Source organism: Pezoporus wallicus, unplaced genomic scaffold (genome assembly GCF_028554395.1).
Source record: "Pezoporus wallicus isolate ANWC-B61680 ecotype Strahan unplaced genomic scaffold, APGP_CSIRO_Pwel_v1 contig_5069, whole genome shotgun sequence".
Taxonomy (NCBI): Eukaryota; Metazoa; Chordata; class Aves; order Psittaciformes; family Psittacidae; genus Pezoporus; species Pezoporus wallicus.
The window spans coordinates 7,359,960-7,383,914 of NW_026642361.1; the positions used below are offsets into that span (position 1 = coordinate 7,359,960).

General features: G+C 40.5%; 1 protein-coding gene across 1 annotated transcript in view; it reads left to right on the forward strand.

The window, feature by feature from the left end:
- PTPRR (protein tyrosine phosphatase receptor type R) overlaps nt 1-23,955 on the forward strand; it is a 152,095-nt gene that overhangs the window by 65,696 nt on the left and 62,444 nt on the right. The window contains 2 exon segments of the mRNA XM_057429459.1: nt 14,466-14,579; nt 17,860-18,015. Of these exon segments, the coding sequence (XP_057285442.1) occupies nt 14,466-14,579; nt 17,860-18,015 (270 nt within the window).

Consider the following 23,955-nt stretch of genomic DNA (forward strand, 5'->3'; position numbering starts at 1 on the left):
TTCCAATAGACTGGGTTGCTCAAAACCCCGTCCAACCTGGCCTTGAAAATTGGCATATCACCACCCTCATAGTGAAGAATTTCCCTTTAATATCTAATCTAAATCTGTCCCTTTCAGTTTAAAGTCATTTCCCCTTGTCCTGTCACTATCTGCCTTTGTAATTAAAAATGGGTCAGGCCTTTGTTGTGCTCTTCTGGTGCTGTGTCAGGCCAACTGTTGAGTCACATAGTAATACTACACCCTTGAGTTGTGTGAGAGGAGCTCTGCTGTACATAGCTGACAACAGAAGGGTGAATGGATATAATATATACATTCAGACTACTGCACACCACAGTGGCTTCTCTGCCATCGGAGGAGTGAGAGATGGGACATAGAATCATAGAATCATAGAACAGTTAGGGTTGGAAAGGACCTTAAGATCATCCAGTTCCAACCCCCCTGCCACGGGCAGGGACACCTCACACTAAACCATATCACCCAAGGCTCTGTCCAACCTGGCCTTGAGCACCACCAGGGATGGAGCATTCACAACTTCCCTGGGCAACCCATTCCAGTGCCTCACCACCCTCACAGTAAGGATTTTTTTTTCCTTATATCGAGTCTAAACTTCCCCTGTTTAAGTTTTAACCCGTTACCCCTTGTCCTATCACTACAGTCCCTAATGAAGAGTCCCTCCCCAGCATCCTTATGGCCCCCCTTCAGATATGGGAAGGCTGCTATGAGGTCTCCACTTGAGAGCAGTCCAAAATATGTAATTTGCTAGCACTGTATGAAGAGAAATCACAGCAGTTAATCAGCAAGTGAGGGTAGCACAAAAAAATAAAGCTCTTTCAAGCACTCCAGTAAATTTACATCTGCATCTTAGAGAGTATAGTGCATATTTAGTCCAGCACCAATGGGATCCATTGAGTTTGCTCCTGTGCACTGGCCAGTAGCTGTGCAGGTCTGGCATATCTGTGTTCAGCTGGGTGCAGAGTTGCTGTGAGCACAGCCTGGTCTCCCAAGTGGTCATATGAATTTCAGTGGGATCACATCAGTAGATTTTCTTCCAGGAGCATTTTCTATTTAGGACCCTTTGCAAAATGTATTTCTGTGTTATCACACCTGAAGGAACAAGACCTTGTGAATAGGTCATTGAGACATTTTCTCAAAATAATAAGCTAAAAATCAGTTGCTCTCATTAGATGTGTATAAGAATAGACAGCATTAGCCACAGTCCCCGATGAAATTGTCATCTTTCTCTGCATAATTCTGTCAAAAAAGGTATAACATAGAAATATAAAATTTGAGCTGTGTTCCTCCACTTTTCTTGAGACTTTGTAGCTTTTTGGTTTGGTTTGGTTTGGTTTGCTTTTACATGTAACTTCTGAACTTGTTGAAGTAGACACACCTTGACTGATAAATTTAGGTCCTAAGTTTTATCTGTATGCCAACTGAGATGGAAGCCATACAGCCTTTTATTAACAGGGATAGATGCTGCCACTGTGTCTTTTCCTGGGGCATAAGGTAGATATGCTGGGGATTTTTATGACGTCTACAAGCCCTCTTGTTATCATTTGCAGGACTTGTGTTTTGATATGACAAGGATAACACTGATATTGCTCTGGATTGGAGCCATAAACTCCATTTTTGAGAAGTTAACTATTTCTCCCCAGGAGCCTCTTTCTGCCCACACACAGCAGGAGCCAGCAAATCACTGGGAAATTCCCAGAGTACAGGAAAGAGGCAGGAAGCCTGCATAAAGATGCATTCACTGCATTCGTGCAGAGAAGCAGTACCTCCCAAACACAAATGGCACAGTTTGTGGTCACTCGGGAAAATCTGGAAAATTACTTCTTGTATGTTTAAAGAATATTATTTTTTAAAAAAAGGGGGTGAGGGGAAGGAAAAGGAAACTTCACCCACCAAGTTTGCAATTCCTATTTCTTTCTGAAAGGATTATGAATTCTTTTGCTTCTGTGTATGTGTGAGAATGAGGGAACCTCATGCAAGCTGTTTTGTATATTCTCTCTAAAAGTGATCAATTCTGAGTGTAACAGGGGGAAAATGCATTTTTCTCATTCTAAACATCCAAGGTTGGCTTCGACAGCTGTGTTGCTCATTAATAAACAATGAAACAGAGTGATTTTCTGATTCTAAATATAAAAGACAGAATTGAGCATCCAAGAATCGGGCTCTGTCCCACTCACTTTAGAGCAGTAATATCCCATAATACAAGGCCACACAACTTCATCTTTGACCTCACAAGTGGACTTATCTCTAAAGAAAAATCCCCCAAATTAATCTGGAAGCCAATGATTTTCCCTAATGGTTGAGTCAGAAATCTTGTTGTATATTAGGTCATTTGGGACACAGAATATGTATCGCACTTCCAAAGCCTGAAACCCGAATCTTGAGCCACTGGTCAAAAATACAATAGTGCTGTTAGCATTAACAGGAGTCATTGAGGTAAAACTCTCCTTAAATCTTTGAAGATTTGGTGTTAGTGTTTTCCCTTCTGTCTTCTCTGTTCAGTACTAGACAGAAAAGGAAAAATCCTTTTCCTGCCCAGAAGAAAGGGAACTTGTACCTCATAGCCTCTGAAGTACGTTCAGTATTAGCACCTTCAGGAGGTCAGAGGTCCTGAGACAGTTGCCAAAATGATGAGATTGTCTTTTCACCTGCTTTCTTGTTTGAGCTCACAGGATTCACACACAACCGTTAATGGTTTTGCTAAATCTTTGAGGAAAAGGAGATAATCCAGTCACATGAATCAGTGATAGCATAAACCCCAAAGTAATGCAAGTTTTGTCTAAGAAACTTAGGTCCCCAAGAATTTTTCTAGATTTCGCTTAACTTTGTTTTGAGTTCATAATAGAAAAAGGAATGTGAGGCAGAAGTTACGAGGCTGCCTTGCGTTGTCTTCACTCAGTTCGTGTGGATTTGGAGTGCTTCATTAGGCAGGAGAAAATTAGTGATACAACTTTTATTGCAATAATTTGTGATTGTGGTGACGATAATAGCTGTAAAGAAACTTGAGTGGGCAAAAAGGCTGAAAGCAGCTAAACCCCAAAATGTACTGGTGAATTGCATCACACTGAAGAGCCCTTGCTGTTGGACATTTGGTTCCAAAAAGAGGATTCTGATCTCTCAGGAGCTGAGGTGTAAGAACTGCTTCTTAGATTGGGAGTCTCATCTGTGTTGGACAAATAATCCAGACTGTTCTGGGACATGAGCTGTATTCAGGAATCACACAAAAATAGCCTTTCATGTAAATATCTCAGTTCCACTTGAGCCAAGTATATTTTAAGACTTTTTTTTTTTCATTCTTTTTTTCCCCCAAATGTATTTCAAATTTTTTTCTTCCTATTCCCAGGAACTGCAGAGAACTGTGATTATGTGAAAAAAGGGAAAGCATTTGTCTCTTTCTACAATGTTCCTATTGTGTGTGTTCAGGCAGTTTTTGCTCATCTGAAACTACCAGTAAAATTTGTCTCTGAAACTAAATGCATGAGAAAGCTAGGACATCAGGAGTGCTGAAATCTTCCTTTGGTTTTAAGAGCAAAGAAAAAGGTTACTATGGAGAATAACTCACTGGGAGTCTTTTGGCCGCATCAGTTCCTGAAATATGTGGAAGTCACTGTATTGTCTTAGATTGCTAGTTTTGTTCTTCATTACTTTCTCAGCTTATATACATATATCTGTATGTTTCTGCTGCAAACTAAATTTAAAATCATTAAAAGAATGATTTTGGGATGGGTTTTTTATGCCTGTCATTTTTCTGGGAGGCATTTTGATGTATTGAAGATCGTTTTACAAAGTTGGAACAGTAATTCAAACTTCAGTAACTAAGAGTTGTTTGAAACATAAAACTAGCTGAAATGAGGGTTTTACAAAAGAAGCAAGGAGAAACAATGATGGTTTTATGACACTTAGAGCTTTATGCTGGTTCTAACTGGAGATTTAATAATTGGACAGAAAAAACAAACATATAAAGTGCTGTGTTCAACAGGCTCAAAAGGTTTGCTCTGAGGATTACAGCTGGCTTTGGGATGATGAAATAGGATGTGACTGGTACAAACATGCTGTGCATAAAAGTTGTACTGGGCATAATAGCACCATGCATTTCTTTTGTAATGAAAGGAATAATTTTTTTGCTAATATTGAATTAGGACAGATAGGACAATTTTATGGCTCTCATTATACATGCCTCTCAAAGAACAAAAAGTTTGAAATGGTGTACAGCTGAGCTCTTCCAGCTTTCTTCATGTTTCTACCTCTCTGTATTGTCCTGTGCTTTTCAGTCATCTTGTCCTTTTCAACTGTCTACCATAAGGGAGGAGGGCAGGGAGAAGTGGATGGAGAAAGAAGGAAGCCTAGAAAGCTATTGGAGCTTTGAAATGAACTTCAGCTGTTATTTTAAGAAAACTGAAATACTTTGTGATGAAGTAAATCTCAGTCCTTGAACAAATGCAGTACCAGATTACAAAAGACAGGAAGTGACTTCTGGGGGCAACGTTAAAATGTTGTGAAAGAAGAAATTCTTCAACTTCTGTGAAAGAAGTTGAAAAGTTCCATCCTGCATATCTGCCTTCCATCTTCTTACTGAAATATATGATGAATGCTCCATCCCTGCGGTGTTCAAGGCCAGGTTGGACAGAGCTTTGGGTGACATGGTTTAGTGTGAGGTGTCCCTGCCCATGGCAGGGGGGTGGAAACTAGATGATTTTAAGGTCCTTTCCAACCCTAACTATTCTATGAGTCTATGTAAAATCCTCTGAAACAGTCAAATGCTGTTGTCCCCATTTTACAGACATAGAATTGAGGCAGATTAACTGAGGCAGACTTGCTAAGGCCAGAGGCACAGCAAAATTTTTGTCTCTTATCCCTACTGGTAACAATTTGCATTAATTGTAAATGCTCCCAGCTTAGCACTTTTTAAAATAGATGTAGCGTCCTTATGACCAATTTTTTAAAAAGGAGTAGTATACTTCCACATACAGCAGTAAACTGTCTCCTCCCATCACTAGGTACTTAAGTTCCTTGAGGTGGTGAAGCAGAAAGTTCCCTCTGTCCCAAAGAAGCTCTAGAAAATCAGCCACAAAGTCCAACAGAGCTACTGAATTGTCCTGCTTCTCTCCTTCCTGCTTCTGAAGGGCACCCACAGTAGAGAGTCCATGTGTTATTTAATGACAAAACTGTGCCAAACTTGTGTCCCACAGACAATAGATAACCTTTCCTTCCCTTCTTATACCCCCTCAGCAATGACAAGCATGCATCCCATGGGCATTTAGGGTACAGGGTTCTTCAACCCTCTGACTCAGAAATAAGTCTTATTAACTTTACTGGGCTCTGGATAAGGTTATTCCCCTGCTGAGATTAGGCTGTGGGATGGTAGCCTCATACAATCTATAGTATATTAGGTTTGGAAGCTGTACAGAGTTTCTGACTTCCAGATATATAATGCATCATTAATACATTAATGATGACTTAGGAAAGAGGTAAAGGGCAGTGAGTACAATGAGCATTGAGGGGACAATCTAATCCACAGTCTCAGACTGTCACCCCTCTAAATGCATCACATTGTGGTACAGGAGTGACCCACACAACTCAGAAGCCAGGAGAATGACATAACTGTCCTTCTGAGATTTCTTTCAGAAGAAAGACGGAAGACTTTGTGTCTTCTCATTAGATGTGATCAGTAAATCCACATTACCTTGTGACACAATGGTATCAAGTGACACTGAAAGAGCTGACCCTTATCTTTGCTAGGAGACTGCAAGCCCAAAGGTTAATGCAAACCATAGGACTGATAGAAATCAAAGTGTGCCTTTTGAAGAAAAACCTTATCCTTAATAGGCTGAATGCATTCTTGTACACTTTAATCAGCCATGAAGGTCATAGAGTCTTTCTATAGCTGACTGACTCACATGTGCCCAAGTGCATGTACGAGCTCAGCAAGAGGATCTTGGACAAAAGCCAGACCTCACATATGGAGCATTTCTCACTCTTGTGTTGGTGCTTCCTACAGAAGTGGTTAAATCAGCTCCAAATCAGCTGATCTCGTTTGAGAAATTAGTTCTTCCTGCAAAAAGAAGTGTAAATCTGTCACGTAGCTGAGACAAACCAGTTTAGTCATATTACTCACCCACCTCCAGAGTAGCTTTGCCAGTCTGAACTGTGAATGCCAGAAGAGTGCCCTGGCCTCACCTAACACCTGGTACAGCATCATCATCTTCAGTGATGCAGCTCTTACATGATCCTCAAATGGTACCTACACATGCAAACAGAACTTGGAAATGCAGTATCTAGTTGTCATGATGTCCAACACTCAAAACTTATGACAGCAGACTGAGAAACTTACTCTTTTATTGCACTAGGGTTTGTCTTGGTTTCTGATAGTTAAAGGTTTAGCTTCCTTCCTTCTTGCTTGTATGGCAAGACTTAAAGTATCTCTTTTGTACAGTTTTCAGGGACATTAGTGATTTTCAACATCTATCTAAGCATCCAGCCTTTTTCTGCCTCTTGTTCAGTTCTTGGCCTCAGCAGCTTCCTGTGGTAAAAGGGTCTGCGGATTAATTGCAGTGTGTGAAAGACTGCTTCCTCTTATAAATTTTGATTTTTTTTTTTTTGTATTTTAATGAACATTAACTCAAAAATCAGTATGGGGATACACCATACAGCTGTCTTAAGTAGATTAACCCAAAATTTCCCATTAGTGTTACTTCTGTGTTTGATGTCTTTCATAGAGCTCATAACATGCATGAATTTTTAAATGTGTATGTTTTCATGAAAAATCGATCAAGAGCCAAATGGTTCTTTAATGCTATATGAGAAATGCACAAATCCAGGAAATACTATGCTTACTTTAAAGAAGATTTTCTGTAAAAGATGTGGGTTTTTTTTCTCTAGTAAAAATGTGAGTTGTACAATGCCATGTCTTGAAAAGTAGCATCCAAATATACAATGCTTTCCTGGTCTAATTAGGACTGAAGTGATCAAAGTATCCCATTCCTATCACTTTTCCTTAATGTTTATACGGAATCAGTTTCAAGTTATTTTTCTCACCACCCCAATACTCTTTGGAGAAGCATACTCAAATTTTCACCAGCTACATATGAAATTTGGAACTGTTGGGCAGATTTGCATATTCTACAGCCTCGTGTCTCCTCACTAGAAAATTAATGACTTAAACAGTGCATGTTCCAGGTCCAGAGCATTTCTCAATACTTTTCATGGCTCTTGTGAACTCAAGCATACACCTGTAATTTTTCTACTATTTCAGGTGGTTTTCATAGAATCATAGAATAGTTAGGGTTGGAAAGGACCTTAACATCATCTAGTTCCAATCCCCCTGCCATGGGCAGGGACACCTCACACCTCTGTCCAACCCAGCATTGAACACCACCAGGGATGGAGCATTCACAACTTTCTTGGGCAACCCATTCCAGTGCCTCACCACCCTCACAGTAAAGAATTTCTTCCTTATATCCAATCTGAACTTCTCGTGTTTAAGTTTTAACCCGTTACCCCTTGTCCTGTCACTACAGTCCCTAATGAAGAGTCCATCCCCAGCATCCCTATAGGCCCCCTTCAGATACTGGAAGGCTGCTATGAGGTCTCCATGCAGCCTTCTCTTCTCCAGGCTGAACAGCCCCAACTTCCTCAACCTATCTTCATGTGGGAGGTGCTCCAGTCCCCTGATCATCCTCGTGGCCCTCCTCTGGACTTGTTCCAACAGTTCCATGTCCTTTTTATGTTGATGACACCAGCACTGCACACAATACTCCAGGTGAGGTCTCACAAGAGCAGAGTAGAGGGGCAGGATCACCTCCTTCGACATGCACAGTTTTCACTGTACTTTTGTAGAATAGACAAGAATCCACCTCACAATTTTTTCTGTAGTTGGTCTCTGACCTTAAAAGTACTTAAATGCCCCAAGATTTATATTTCCAGTCACACTGTGTTTTAGCAGAAATATATTATGTATAAAAGTTTGAGTAGGTCACTTCAGGCTACTGCTAACACATAGAAACATGAAGCTTCTTTAATTAATTACTGAGAATAATTGATTTTATACTCAGGAGAATTTTATCTTAGTTTACAGACATAATTCCAAGTTCAATGTGGACTTCATAAAAGAGCAGGTTTCTCATCTTGGAGAAAGTACCGTTGTAGAGGGAGAGGTAAATGAGAGAGGAGGGAATGCCACCATGGACATCAGGTTGGTTTAGGGCAAAGTGCCTTTGGAGTGATGGTTGTCTTGGCAAAATGCTTTGTTCTAGTTGCACAACACTGGCTGAGGAAATGCAGTTCCCATTTGATTCATGGACTACATGAGACCCTAAACTTGCTGTGACACATGACACGTAATGTTATAAAAGCCAAAGTCTCCTATGGATATGTATTAGGTACCTGAGCCAGCCAAAGGGGCTAACGTGATGCCCAGTGCAGCTGTGATCTCAATTGCTGAACAGCAGCAGGGAGGCAAATCCAATGTGTTTAAGGGAAGAAAACAGAAAATGCAGGTATTTTCACAATTTGTTGCCAAATATTTTGTACTCCTGTACCCAACTGTACAAATACAGCTGCAACACTTTCACCTTCACTCCTGATAAATACATCCTATTTGGTGTACAACTGAGGCTGTCTGGTGAGGGTGACAAGATGGAACACAGTGACACTAATGAACTGTAGACATTGTCACTGTACAGGCAGCAGAGCAGGGTGCTCAGATGGAGGGACCCACAGCCCGACCATAGTCCAGTATTTGCTTTAACACAAAAAACATTTTATAGCATTTTTGGTGACTTTCTTATAAATAAGTAAGTGGTGCACAGGCAGGTAAGACAACTCTTTTCTGAGCTTTCTCTTTTGTTTGGCCTAAGTAAATTGGAGTGATTATTTTTCCTGTCATTTTTAGAGTAGACTTTCTTTGGTTTTAACACAAAAATAGAACTTATTATGCAGTGGCTCTTAAATATGTAAAGTTCCTAGTATGTATAATTTGCTGATTTACTTTTAATCTTTGTTTGTAAGAGTATTGTGAAGACTTTACTTTAACCTTCCTCTTTCTTGCTTATTTTTCGTCCAGTATACTCAGGTTAGCTGAAGGTTTGAGAAAACACCTGTGGTGGCTGGGTCAGGTGGAGTTCAGAGAGCAGTAACCAGTGTTTAGAAAAGGAATGGTATATTTAAGGGTCATTGCAGAGAGGATATCACTGATGATAAGGAAAAGACAAGAAAGGGAAGCATCTCTGAATGCTTCTTGAGAAGCAGAATTTGACTTGCAAATTATAATTTATTGTAATATCCTAAAGATATTATTTCAGAAACTATGTTATACATTCATCCCTTTCATGTTGGGAGGTTTTTTTCCCCCTTTTTTCTTTAACATAAAAATCTTTATCAGAAAGTCCCTGTAGGATCTCAGGTGTGAATGAATGGTCTTTGACGTTTTTCTGTGTTGAGTTTCCTTTCCTGGAACCCTGTCTTCCCAAGTTTTCCACTACAAGCAGAAAACTCCTTCTTTTCAAACTACTGTTTTGCTTGGATCACATAAACCTGGAAACTATCACTGCAGCTGCAATATCCAGGTCTGTAGCTGCTCAGGGAAATGGGTCCTTCACGGTGTTCACCTCGAGGCTCGACAAGTTGCTATTGCCAACAGCAGTAGCGGATTCAAAACTGTGAACTCTCATGGGAGCAGGTTGCAGTCCATGATAAACACTGCAGATGAGCAAAGGGTAAATTATTAGTGCTGTCTAACTGGGATGCTTCAGCCCTTTCTTTTCCAAAGCAAAAGGAGCAACTAGAGGAACATGGTAAGACTTAACTTGTGTATCTATGCTAATGCTTTTTTTTTATTTATATCTATGTTTATATATATCTATATCTAACCTTTGCAGGGGTTAATTTCACGTTTCATCACAGGTGGTGTTAGAATTCATAATGATTTTGTCTGTGTAATTATAACCTGTAAATGGCTGGACAGGTTTCCATTCTAGGAGTGATTCTCATAATTGTAGTTTATATTGTTTGTCTAATGCACAGGCATCGTTGCATTTGTAATTTATCCTTTATCAGTTTTCTATGCTAATCTCTTACCTTTATGGACTACAGTCAACACAGTATCTAAGCATGCCATTAGTATGGCACAATAATATTAAATCTTAAAATTTTATTAATGTTTTAGGAGTTTTCTACTGATAGGAATCATTAGGGCTTTTTTTTTTCTTTTTCTTTTTTTGAGTAACTTTTCTCAACAAAAATTATCATAGTTAAGAATTTGCAAAGGCAGTTCTGTACAAGACCCTCAGGTCAGACTTAAATTACAGTCACCTTTGGGATTGCACATGCCAGAGTTGAGAATATAATGCCCCCAAGTGTTGCCTTCATCCCAGATCTTAATAGTGTCAGCATGATAAAAACCTTGTAATTGAGGAGACTCATTACCTTTTAGTGCTGAGTAAGCATAAATTAGTATGGAAGTTGTCAGAAGGAACTTGAGAAAAGGACGTATTTTTGCCCTGTTCCTTTCATTTTCCGTAAGCATCCAGAGTTGGCTACAGGATAATGAACTTGATGTGTCTCTAACCTGGTCTACTCCTGCTTTATGCTTTTATGAATCCAGTACAAACAAGGGGTTTATAGAGAGCACAGAGCACATTTGTGGTGTGCTGCTCACTCTAAAGCAGATGCTCTTGGGGTACCATCAAGCATTTTTATGCATTATCTTTCATTGATTGAGTTAGAAATCCCATTCCTAAAGTGGCAGAATCTGGACTGGTTTTCTCTTATAGGAAGAGGCAAATACACTCTCTCGTGCTGCCTCATGTAGAAAAATGTGGCCTATGTTACTCTTACTTTATTTTTACTATAATTGCGAAGTTCCTAAGTTTCACACTAACACCAGCAACTAAGAAGTAGATCCCTTCAATTGGCAGCAAGGCAAGGTTCTTGTAAAAAATCTGACCTTTTTCTTCCTCAGAGGCTTCTTGGGTTTTGGTTTTCTTTTGTGAATAGTCACAAAAAAATCTTTAATGCTACACAAGAAGCACTTTGAGATGAGGCTTAAGGACAAATTTCTTCCCACCCACATAGGAGGTCTCCTAAAAGGGTCCTGAAATCTCCAGCTGCAATGGCATGTGAGCTTTCACAGCAGGCTAAGTCCAGACCAACAGAGAACTCCTGTGGTCTTCAGGCTTCACCTAGAACAACCAAGGACAAGATAGTTGTTACAGACACACACACACTGTGCAGCCTTTTATGAGTATTTGTTATGGGACACAGTGGGTGAAATTCAGACCTAGTAGAAGAAAATTGGCTCTCTTCAAGGTAATGGAGTTTATTCACGCATTTTTTTGAGCCTGGATATGATGAACCATGATCCCAGCATACTAAAGCTGTAAGAATTTATTACCTCCTTATAGGCTCTTAAAGAACTTCTTTTTTGTCTAAAGCTAGGTATTTTTCTGGCTGTTTCATTTCTGTGTCTTTATCAATGAGCTCTTAACACATTATTTAACAACATCTCCATTAATGGGATCTGCTCCCTGGCTTGAGTATGTTTAAGTGAATGTATTTTGATTTTATGCCTGCTAATTTTGCTCAGTAACAACAGTTAGCATTATCCCCATAACTCAGGGTCACTGACTAAGACAAGCAGTTTCACAGTCTTCATACCATCCTGATGGATCTCTAGGGATGCTCACAGCAGCCTTCCTATATTAGCAACAAGTACCTTTCTCATTTACCCAGGATCCTCAGAGCAGGCTGTCAAATTTCAATGTAGTAGCAGCTTCAAACCAATTCTTGTCTGATGTATTGCTCAGACATGTTGTGGCTGGAGCAAGCCAGTCTGGGAACAGAAAAGATGGTGCTTGGATCTGTTAGATCTACATGTGTCCCCTCTCAAGGCATTTTTGTGTTTCAGTAGAAAAGCTGGATCAGTTTTGTAACCAGTCAGGTAGTCTTGCTTGGATCTGTTAGATCTACATGTGTCCCCTCTCAAGGCATTTTTGTGTTTCAGTAGAAAAGCTGGATCAGTTTTGTAACCAGTCAGGTAGTCTGTCTAGGTCAAGAAGAAGCAAAGAGAAGAGGATTTTTCATTTTGAAAATGCCAGGGTAGGAAGGGTAATCTAAAATGAAGAATCCTGTAATACTTTGAATTAAACCTCAGCTGTGTGGTAAGAGCAGATCTCAGGTGATGTGTCAAGACCTGACAATTCCAAAAAAAAAAAAGAGAAAATGGGAAAATGTTAAAAACAGTACTGAAAGAAAAATCAGATTGTCAGTGGAAAAAGAAAGCAAATCTTTTATGGGTTCACATCATAACTTACAAACCCTTAGTGATAAAGAACAACAGTCAAACTGTGTGATGCTACTTTTCTTGTTGAGAAAAAAGTTGCCTTCCTTTCTGGACCATAGCCATATTCCCAGTGTGATGTCTGACCCATGGGTATTTAATTCACTTTATGCAGTCATGGTTAGGAAAGAATTCCTGCTTGGATCCTCAAAGCAGCAAGGTGGCCTATGGCTCTAAATAGGAAGCTTAAAATAATCTTTTTCAGCTCAAGTCAACTGGCTCAATCAGAACTTACTGACTTCCTAAGTCAGAAGTTGCCAGAAACATTGGAAGCCTTCTGGGACCATCTGACATACTCCTCTTCCCTCTCTTCTCCACTACATATTGTCTGCAAAGGAGATACGGATGCAAAGGAAGGGACGCCAAAGTACCACATGGAAGTACTGGCCACCAATACATAAAGTACATAAAGACCCCACAGATGGGTCTTTTTGGAAAGAGAAGATTTAAATCTAAATAATTTCCTGGGTAAAATTCCACTGACTTCACAGGAAGGATTTGAACTTGAGAAGATATTTAAATTTCACTAGGATGCTAACACAGGGAAAGAAAATGCTTCAGTCTCTGCTGAAAATTATCATAGAACTATAGAATCATAATATTGTTTGGGTTGGAAGGGACCAACCCCCTGTCATGGGCAGGGACACCTTCACTGTTGACCAAGTTGCTCAAAGCCCCATCTAACCTTGCCTTGAACACTGCCAGGGATGGGGCAGCCACAGCTTCTCTGGGCACCCTGTTCCAGTGTCTCACCACCCTCACAGTGAAGAATTTCTTCCAAATATCCAATCTAAATCTCTCCTCTGTCGGTTTAAAGCACTACATGCCCTTGTAAAAAGTCCTTTTCCAGCTTTTTTAGTGGCCCCCTGCAGGCACTGGAAGCTTCTCTAAGGTCTCCCTGGAGCCTTCTCTTCTCCAAGCTGAACAACCCCAACTGTCTAAGCTTGTCTTCATAGGAGAGGGATTCCAGCCCTTTGATCATCTTCATGACTGTCCTCTGGACTTGTTTGAGCAGGTCTATGTCCTTCTTGTTTTGGGGCTCCAGAGGTGAAGGTAGTACTCCAGGTGGAGTCTCACAACAATGGAATGGATGAGCAGGATGACCTCCTTCGACATGCTGGTCACGCTCCTTTTGATGCAGCCCAGGATATGGTTGGCTTTCTGGGCTGCGAGCGCACCCTGAAGCCGGCTCATGTTCATTTTCTCATCGACCAACACCCCCAAGTCCTTCTCCACAGGGCTGCTCTGAATCTCTTCTCTGCCCAACCTGTAGCTGTGCCTGGGATTGCTCCGACCCAGGTGTAGGACCTTGCACTTGGCATGGTTAAACTTCATGAGGTTGGCATCAACCCACCTCACAAGCGTGTCAAGGTCCCTCTGCATGGCATTCCTTCCCTCCAGCCTATCAACTGAACCACACAGCTTGGTGTCATCAGCAAACTTGCTGAGGGCGCACTCAATCCCACTGTCACCAACAATGATGTTAAATAGTGCTGGTCCCAATACTGACCCCTGAGGAACACCACTCATCATTATAGCCTTCTTTGACTCAAGTTTTAGGAAATTCAAGCATGTGGAGTCATAGAATTATAGAATAATTAGGGTTGGAAAGGACCTTAAGATCATCGAGTTCCAGAATGTTTCTTTTTTGATCTCAGAAACAGCTAATCAAAATTAAAATCCTATAATTTCACCATGTCTGACTCATTCTTCACCTGCAGGGAGAAATGCTAAGATAACATTCAAAGCAAATCTTCATTGTGTAAACCCAACATCTCATTCTTTAAAGGTGAACTTATGTCTAATGCTTGACTTTTTAATGTAGCAATTTTCAATGTAATAATTGTGTTCACTTAAACACTATGTCTTGCCCAAGGAATTGAGCCAAAAACCTCTGGAAACTCTTTTGAATGTAGTCGAAGAAAGGTGGTACTTTGCTAACAAGAAGCATTTAAGATACTTAAATTTTCCTTTGGACTTGTTCCGTACTTCAATGCAGTACACTGCATGGATTATCATTCTTGGAAAAAAACAATTAACAAACAGCCGCGGAGATCAGTCATCTTGAGAACTGAGTGTGCTGAGCAAGGATTTCATTTGAACTGGTTTTATTTTTCAGACACTGCAAATGGATGTAAACAAGCTGAATATCACATTGCTCCGGATATTTCGCCGAGGAGTGGCAGCAGCACTAGGACTGTTACCTCAGCAAGTTCATATCAACAGACTCATTGTAAGTACCAAAGGGCTATGTACAATAAAATGTATCAGGTTACATTGAATTCTCATAAATTTATTTTCCTGTCACTATGGAAAAGTACAATAAAATAGGATGGAAAAATAATTTTTCTAATATTTTAACTGCACTACAGAAAAATGGATCTCCATTACAAAAGAATTTAAATTTTCTTTTGAATGGAAAGCATTCTCAGTTGCGATCTGGAAAAAAAATTAAATCAGATAAACTTCTTTTGTGTCATGCTCATAAGCAGATCGCTTATCCCTTAGTTTTCATTCCAGTGCAGTTCGACATCACATTCACTGAGAAACGTTTATCATGGGGCTTTTTTTCTCAAAGGTGCAATATTGCTCAAAAAAGTACATATGATTCTGCTTTTCAAAGGCATCTTCACAATCTATCCTCAGATTTTCCATTAATAAATTCATTGTGCCCTCACAATGTTAATATTCATGTTCTTAAATACAGCTGTAACAATGCATGCTCAAAAATTATCTTGTAGACTATGGTATCATATTTGCAAAAGATGGTGAAAATTTGCTTCTAGCAAGAACGACTTTTGAAAGCAATTGCCATTGTGTGGTTTTCTGTTAAGAGCATGGATTCTTAAAACTGTTGGTTTTTTATGACAGTTTTGCCATGAATCAGAAAACCCACCAACATCATGTGTGTATTGCATTCAATTCACATTGCAGAGGGAAGAAGAGTTATTTTAGTTTATTCTGCATGCAGGTTGAATATTAGGGAAGAAAACTGACAGCTTCAGCATAAAAGTATTTCCTGCCTCGATACCTTGATAGGATTTTATACATCAAAAAGGATTATAAAATTGCCTCAAATAATATCTCTGTGAGAAAGGATCACACAAGAAATACAGCAGAAGAGATCAATAGGAATGCAATGCAGCCCTTTTCATGTTTGCGAGGGACGTGACAAGTGATGCTAAATCTGTTTTGGCCCTTCCATTAACCAGAATGAAAGGAATGAAAGGTTGAAAGACATATTCACAGAAAAGCACAATTAAATGAGAAATGTTCCAGAGTTTGGGATGTGTATTTCAACACAAAAGTCACTTTCTTACTATGCTCTGTGGAAGTTATGTAACTAAGCAGAAGAAAAATGCCGTTTATTTTCCTACTGGCTCCATAGATTTTCTCCTCTAATTTGTGATTTAAGGGAAAAGATAATGTCATTTTTCACCTTCATATAGCTTAGAATACAGTAAATGCCATTAATTAATTAGTCTTAACATCTGTAAAGTCTGCTATGGGTTAATATTTTAGTGATATAAGAAAGGAAACTTTTTCCCTCTTTGTTCTAAAAATCACAGTCAAAACTCACAAGGATGAAAAATATCTTAGGAGACATTATTCCCACTTTGTATCCAGCATGAGACAATTCCTCTCAGGCAGAGTGCTGGCAAGCAAGCAGGGAACATCAAAATTCATCTCACCTTACTTCAGCCTAGTCAAAGCTACTCAACTAGTCTCCCTGTAAAAAAAGTATAGAGAAGGTTAACTGCTAGGAGAGGCATTGAGATCCTGATTATTTTAAGGTAGATTAAATCATTCCCTGGAGGTGCCAGTCTCTCTCCGCTGACTTTCAAGGTAGTTCAGATGACTGAAGTGAGGTAAGCTGATTCCATCCCAAGTGAGCAGCTCTCAAGAGTGATGAGGAACCTAGCAGCCAAGATGCGGTTGGGCACGAGGAGAGCAGAGGGCCTGCTAGCCTCTCATGTATAACACAGTGTGCCAGGAAATATTCACTGGGCATTTCCAGTGTCTCCTTAACCTTTCAAGTAAATCCTCCTCCCATAAAGGCCTTTTAATGAGCAGAGGAACTCCTAAAAAGAGGAGGCACAAAACACCAGGGGTGTTGGGGCCCCGCCAAGCCTTGCCTTGTGCCTGCCAACTACACCCAGAACCAGCCACCTACCCACATCAGAGACTGAGTAGGACTGCAGCCTCAAATCAGCTTCTTCAGCTGACTGAAGTCTCTGCCCTGAACTGATGGTCCAGACCTATAGGTCTGTTTTCCCTTCTTATAACCCTGTTGATCTGTGTAGTCCCACCGGTGGCTAAAGTCTTTACCAAACTTATCAAGCAGATGGGCCAGCAGCACATGAGAGCACAGAGGGCAGATTTAGGGTAAACATATTTGAAAGTGTCCCTTTTCTTGCAAATCTACTCTGAATGCAAAGCTAGGTATTCTAAAAATAGCAAAAGATGTCTTTTTCTTCACTTCAGAAAAGATAATGATGCACAATCAAGGTGAAGGGAAGGAGGTGGGGAAATCATGATTATCCTAGTTTGAACTGATCTCTCCCATCCCATAATAATGAATAGCAAATAACCAGGCTGGTTCTTGCTTGTGCAGGCAGCAATGCAGGTAGCTCCATGCTTACCTTGCATGTGTGCAATCCCCAAGGTCTGGGCTCTACATCACAGCCACAGCGAAGTTGGCCATAGCCCTGGGAAACCCAGGTTCCAACACACTCTTTCGGACATCAGCACTGTCTGGGCCACTGCTCTCAGGTGTTTTTCTAGGCTATCATGATGAGAGGAGCCCTCTGGCAGTCTCTACTTTTGCTCCCTCGCAACAGAGTGGTATCTCTAATACAGCACCCCTTGGGTTACCAGGACTGTGTCAAAGACACCTGAGCAGGAATTAATAGAGGGGAGAGTAGGAATTCTCAGCTTACCTATTAAATGTAAACACAATTTTTTTGTCCTTTCATCTTGTGCTTTTTTAAGGAATTACACTGCAGTTGATTAAAAGGACTTTATTCTTCATTGTGGTATATGTCTGCAATGTTTTGGCATGGGATTAGAAAGCAGTGCTGAAATACCACACTATTATATTAAGCATTCTTGTTTAAAGATGACCTTCTAAAATAAGGTTGCATTTCAGCTCAGATCAGACAACTGTCTGCTAAAACCCCTGCTGGCACTCTGCCCTTGACCCCATCCTGTAGCTCCTCCCCTCATCATGTTACATTGACCTGTCTCATTTAATTTAACTAGACTTAGGAAGAGGGTATCTTGGCAATAGTGAATGGGACAAAGCGCATGTGCCCACATATGGTATTTGCATCTTCTTGCGCAGTCAACTGGGATTTAAGGAGTCAAGGAACAGATATACTCTCCTCACAGAGCAGGTTGAGTCTTTATATTCTATACTTGTGTTTAAAGAATTATAGATACAATCTATAGACAGCAGTGACTATCTAATCTCAGACCCTTCTGATGTTTCTATATTGTTTTTATTTTCCTAGGGAAAGAAGAACTGTGTGGAACTGTTTGTATCCCCACTGATTAGAAAGCCAGGAATTTCTGAGGCTCTCCCATCTGAAGAAGTGCTGCGTTCCCTTAATATCAACATTTTGCATCAGAGTTTATCCCAGTTTGGAATAACAGAGGTCTCCCCTGAGGTTGGTTATCAATTTTCTAATTGATTAGGCAACAACAGATTAGGAAGTTATTACATTGCTGGTAGTTTTCAGTCTGAGTTTCTTAAGCATGAGGGAGAAATCGTATAAGCTAAGATGGCATTACTGCTGATATCACATACATGGCCACATTACTTTGCATTTTCTTTAGTGTCTTAGAAGCACCTACCTTATAAAGAACTGCAGTATTCAGTGCAAGGTATAATAGCTTCAAATGTGTTATCAAGAATCAGCATTTTCCATGGAAGCTCCCATTTTGACAGAGAAGATGTCTATGTCCAAAACAATGGAAAAAAAGAGAGGTTCTGATGAGCTGTATTTCTCCCTATGGGTAAAGACTTCCTGTTTTTTTTTACATCCAAACCTGTGCTTGAGCCATTGCTGAGTTAGTATTGGCTGTTATGTTCACTTATATATATACTGATTAGAAATACTTTCGCTTATTTTAAGTATTCTAATTTTGTTTAAGAGTCTGGAAGATATTTTTGGTTCAAAAAAATAAAACATAAAACCAAAGCCAGTTTAATGCGATTTTAGATGCCCTACTACAGCAGCTTGCCACTATGAAAATGAGTGGATTCTCAGGCTTTAGCTGTTCTAATACAAAATGAACCCAAGCAGCACTGTCCAGAAGTCAAATCAGGTCTTTAAATTGCATATCAGTGACCTGATCTAAGCTTCCTTTAGGTCAGAATTTCCTTTGATACTGAAGCACATGACTCTGACGGTTGTGATAGATGCAATTATCTGTTCCAAGCACTTCACTTACAAGTAACACTTCAGGTAGGCATAGGACAAGAACATACATGAATAATAGATGAATGGAGAAATGTCATCAAGCTATGAAGAGATGCTGGAAAAAAAAAACCAGTGCTGAACAGATCTCATCTGGAGTTAGATATATTTCAATAAGTTGGAGTGCTTAGGTATTTGAATTTTCTGTCTGGAAAAAAAAAAAATGCAGACAACCAGATGGAATCATTTAGAAAGGGATTATTAGAATGGAAGTTGTGCAGACTCTAACTTCTTCCAATATGAGAAACCAGAGATTATTTTAATATTTCAGTTCTAGCAGATTATACAGCTAGAAAATCATGCAGCTTTTCACTAATAGTTATTCCTTTTGGATTTCAATAAATTGTTCACATGTTTAAGACTTCACAGAAAACAACTACTAAAATGCAACATATAATCTTTACTTGCTTGGCTACTTACCAGTAATTTACTCTTCTCTCAACTTGCTCTAAGAACAAATCATTCCAAAGTAACAGCAAAGAAAATTAAAACATATATAGTTACACAAAGCTTTAGGTATCTCTGACACATTATTTTACACATTGTGTGGTTGTGTATTCAATCCTAATTAAATAATGAGCTAATAAATTGTGCAATCTTCCACTGAAGAGTCTGAATGTTTCACAACCAGTATCGTATGTGCACTACCAGTGTATCTGTGCAGAAAGGAAACATTATACACATCTTTCTAGGTGGGTGGCTGACCCTGAGGTGTTAGGGCTGGAATTTGTCTTCTTTTTTAGCTGCCTATTTCAGTATGAGCTGCCAATGTCTTGAAGGTCTACTAGCTCTCTCTACGGCAAAAAGGAAGAGTTACATTCGTCAGGCAGTTCATCTTATTTCTGAGATACCTCTCCTGAGATTGCTTGGTTGACTCTTTCTAACAAGGCTTAGCTTAAACTAGACACCCTAACTGTAGAGGGTTAATGGTGGGGGGAGATTACCCTCTCCTAAGAAACTTTACCAAGATTATATGGGAAAACGCAAGTGTAAAACTGAAGCTCTCTGCTTAAATTCTCAGCCCATGTGATGCCATAAACAGCAGAAGTCTCGGTGGATGTAGGTGACTGGAGCTACATTTCCATTCAGTCCAGTAATAATTTGCCAGTTCAAATCTGCTGATGCATTAAACATATAGATGTATTTTTAATTAAATTGCTTTTCTCAAAATTCATATCCTAGTTTCTTAATCTGCAGTAGCCGAAGGAGCAGGTTCCCTATATGCCTTTGCTGCGGGAACCACTACAGTCCTTTGCTGCCTGGTGTAGAAGAGAACATGTACTGGTGGGAATGTGAAAAAATGAATTTAATGGAGTCATTGCCATTTCAGGAATCCAGGGCACTGGCAATACCTTTCATATGTCCTCTCTCTTCCAATGGCCTATTGTAGTTGTAGCATTTGCTTTTTTATTATGGTCTTAAGTTTGTGTCTGAAGTTGGGTTTAGGGTTGTATTCTGCTTCACGGTGTGTGTCAGGGCCAGGACCAGACTTCCCCAGAACAAACTACTGAATTGGTGCTTTTTTGTGGGATCACATTCAATGACTTAGGCAGTCCATGGTATTGTAGTGTGGGAATCATGACTTCCTAATGGCTTTAAATTGTGGTTGGAGAAAAAAAGAAAATGCTACTGGATTTCAGAACTTAGTAGAGTAGAAGAGAACTTGAAGTGGTTTTGAATGACAAAAATAGCTGAAGTTACAGTAAGTAAAAGAAGGGTTACTTTCTTTTGAGAGATAAGTTAACTGCCAGCTGGGAGATACGGCACTGAAGGGGAAATTTCCAGAAATCATGCCAAAATTATGCAATCTGAAAATGTGCTGTTACAGCCTCCTTGCACAAAGCTTCAGTTGGTTGCCTTTGAAGTGTGTGATATTAACTTCTTAGGGAAGAAATCAAAGGAAGCAGTCATGCACTTAGAGAATACAGAAACCGTAAGTCATTGTAAGGACAACTGATCAAAACCAGTAGCTTAGAAATTACAACAGCCTAGACCGAGAGGGGCTCCTGGGAGCAAAGCAGAGCACAAGCACGTGCTCCTGCCATCAGGTAAGGCAGACGTAACATCACATCTGCACAGGTGCACCCAGAGCAGGTCAGGAGCCCCTGGAGGCCTCCCAGATTTGACATGAAATCACAGCACTGAATTGCACATGCATGCAAGCTACAGGCTTTGGGGAGGCTTTGTCATGGGACACACCATGTAGCTCTTATCCACTGTCCTGGGAGGACACTGGATCAGTGTCTGTGAGGTCATGCACGTTCCTGCATGTTTTCACTGTGGGTAGAAGTGATTTCTTGGCAGACTTTCCTAACCTGCCTTAGATAGCATAGTTAACATAGCAGAAAAAAAACCCAAAGCGAAGTTCATGTCAGATATAAAGAAGAAATTCTTTACTGTGAAGGTGGTGAGGCACTGCTACCTTGGCAGGATCTTTCAGTCATAGATTTTACAATGACTACTTACTTCCATTTTAATGTCTTAATAGATATATGCATATATATATATATAAAATAATTTTTCTAAACACATTTGTTCCAGTTCAGACCAAAGCAGATACCTGTGCAGGCACTCTTCCATAAGATTAGCGATAGTGTGGGATTGTTAAAAATACATTGACTCTTCCCCACCTTGAATTATACTGAATTTAAACTGTTTAAATTAACCTGGCTAATTCTGCCTGAATGACTCACCTGATTGCAGAGGCTCCTTAGAGAATGGCATCAAACACTTGGTGATGAAGCTCTTGAGGATGTACATGATGATGAGCCTTCCACCCTGAAGCCAAGATTACTCTGGTACCTGATGGTGCTTGAGCTACTGGAACTCCCCTGCCATCCCACCTGCTCTGGTATTCCCCTGCCTTTATCAGGGCTTTTTGCAGCTTAATCTGAGTTTATCTTCCTGCCCTCTGATGGCAGTGGTACATTCCCACTCCTCAAAAGCTATCAGAAAATCTTAGTGGATTCTCAGGCAGGAAGAGGTTCCCAACTGAGTGAGGGAAGTGTGGAATAACATCAGTCAGCTGAGCCGCAGAAAGCACATCTTCATGTGGGAGGCTCATTGCCCATGGTCATGGACAGGAGTCCTCACAATGGGGTAATGGCTTTAAACTGAAAGATCATAGAATCATAGAATTGTTAGGGTTGGAAAGGACCTTAAGATCATCTAGTTCCAACCCCCCTGCCGTAGGCAGGGAAACCTCACACTAAACCATATCACCCAAGGCCTCGTCCAGCCTGGTCTTGAACACTGCCAGGGATGGAGCATTCACAACCTCCCTGGGCAACCTATTCCAGTGCCTCACCACCCTAACACAAAAGAATTTCCTTCTTATATCCAACCTAAACTTCCCCTGTTTAAGTTTTAACCCATTACCCCTTGCCCTGTCACTACAGTCTCTAAAAGATGGTAGATTTAGATTAGATATTAGGGAAAAATTCTTCACTATGAAGGTGGTGAGGCACTGGAACAAGTTGCCCAGTCAAGCTGTGGCTTCCCCATCCCTGGCTTCCTCATCCCTTCTTTCCCCCTGGACAGGGCTTGGAGCAACCTGATCTAGTGGAAAGTGTCCCTACCCATGGCAGGGGGGCTGGAACTAGAAGGTCTTTGAGGTCCCTTCCAAACCAAACCATTTATGGTTCTATGATTAGCCCATCCTGCAAGCTTGTTTCCTGACTGTGGCAGCTGCCATCCCTCTTATCAGTTTTCCCAAGCCAAGGAACAAAGTTCTGAATGAGCAGCACTGACGTTTCAGAAAGCAATTCCTTATCATGGTCCTGAAATGACTCATTTACTGGAGGTCAAAGCTTCTTCTGTCATTAGGGAGCAGCTTAAGCAATGATACTGCTGTCCTGCTGTTAGATCTGGGGGAGAGACTTCCTTGCTTAGGTGAAGGTACTACTAAAGTGTTTCAAAATGGTGTGTCAGATAAGTTTAAGTTGTGGCATACATTTCTTTGAGCTTCATTTTTAGAAAGACAAATCAGGGAATCTGAACATACAGACGTCATAGAGATCAGTTCTCTCAGTATTAACTCAGGGATATGTACGAAGTCTGTTATAAAATATTTTAAGTTTTGTGACACTAGTGAATTAGCTTTAATTTTAGTGCCTCATTTTGTCATTGAGTGAAAAAATCCTGTTCGTTCTTCGTTTTTAGTGTATTTGTCCTTTCAGTTTAGAGGTACAAAAAAAACAAATCCGTTTACTCACTTACAAAAGGTCAGCACAGCCAATTCCCCTTCAGCTCCTGTTTTATATCTGGATTTCCTCCTGAGAGATCTGAAACACCGGAAAGCCATCAGGTAACCCACCCAGGGTCAAACAGTTTATAGCTAATGGACCAGAGCTGCAGCTGCTTCTGTCGCTGTGGGGTTCCCATGGAGTTCAATAGGAGCAGTGCTGAGTGTGGAGCAGCTGCAGATTCGGGCTGTGAGCCAGTACTACGACCTCCGTCCTGTGCCATAAGCACAGCAGAAGAACCTTGCTGTGCTGAGCTGGCAGATTGCATGGGGAGTTGCACCCTGATGGAGTGGCAGCGCTGTTTGAATGTGTCCAGGAACAGTTTGTGCAGAAATATTTGGCAGGATTTCCAATTTATCTTTGAAAGCCCTCACTGAACATCAGACTGACACTCAGAAACCTTGTTAAACTGTGATACCTGCAATACGTTTAAGCCCAGACCACGAAGCACTGCATGATTGCACACACAGGCAAATACACTAATTTTACAAGATTTGTTTCTGTAATTTAGCAGAAGAGGGTAAAGGATTTACCTAGGGCTATAACTTCCAAAGAAAACCCTTCCTTATTATGCTTTCCATTCTAAAACAGCCAACTGTAGTGACAGGACAAGGGGCAACGGGCTCAAACTTAAACAGGGGAAGTTTAGATTGGATATAAGGAAGAAATTCTTTACTGTAAGGGTGGTGAGGCACTGGAATGGGTTTCCCAGGGAAGTTGTGAATGTTCCATCCCTGGCAGTGTTCAAGGCCAGGCTGGATGAAGCCTTGGGTGGTATGGTTTACTGTGAGATGTCCCTGCCCATGGCAGGGGGTTGGAAGTGGATGATCTTAAGGTCCTTTCCAACCCTAACTATTCTATGATTCTATGATTCTAACTCCTG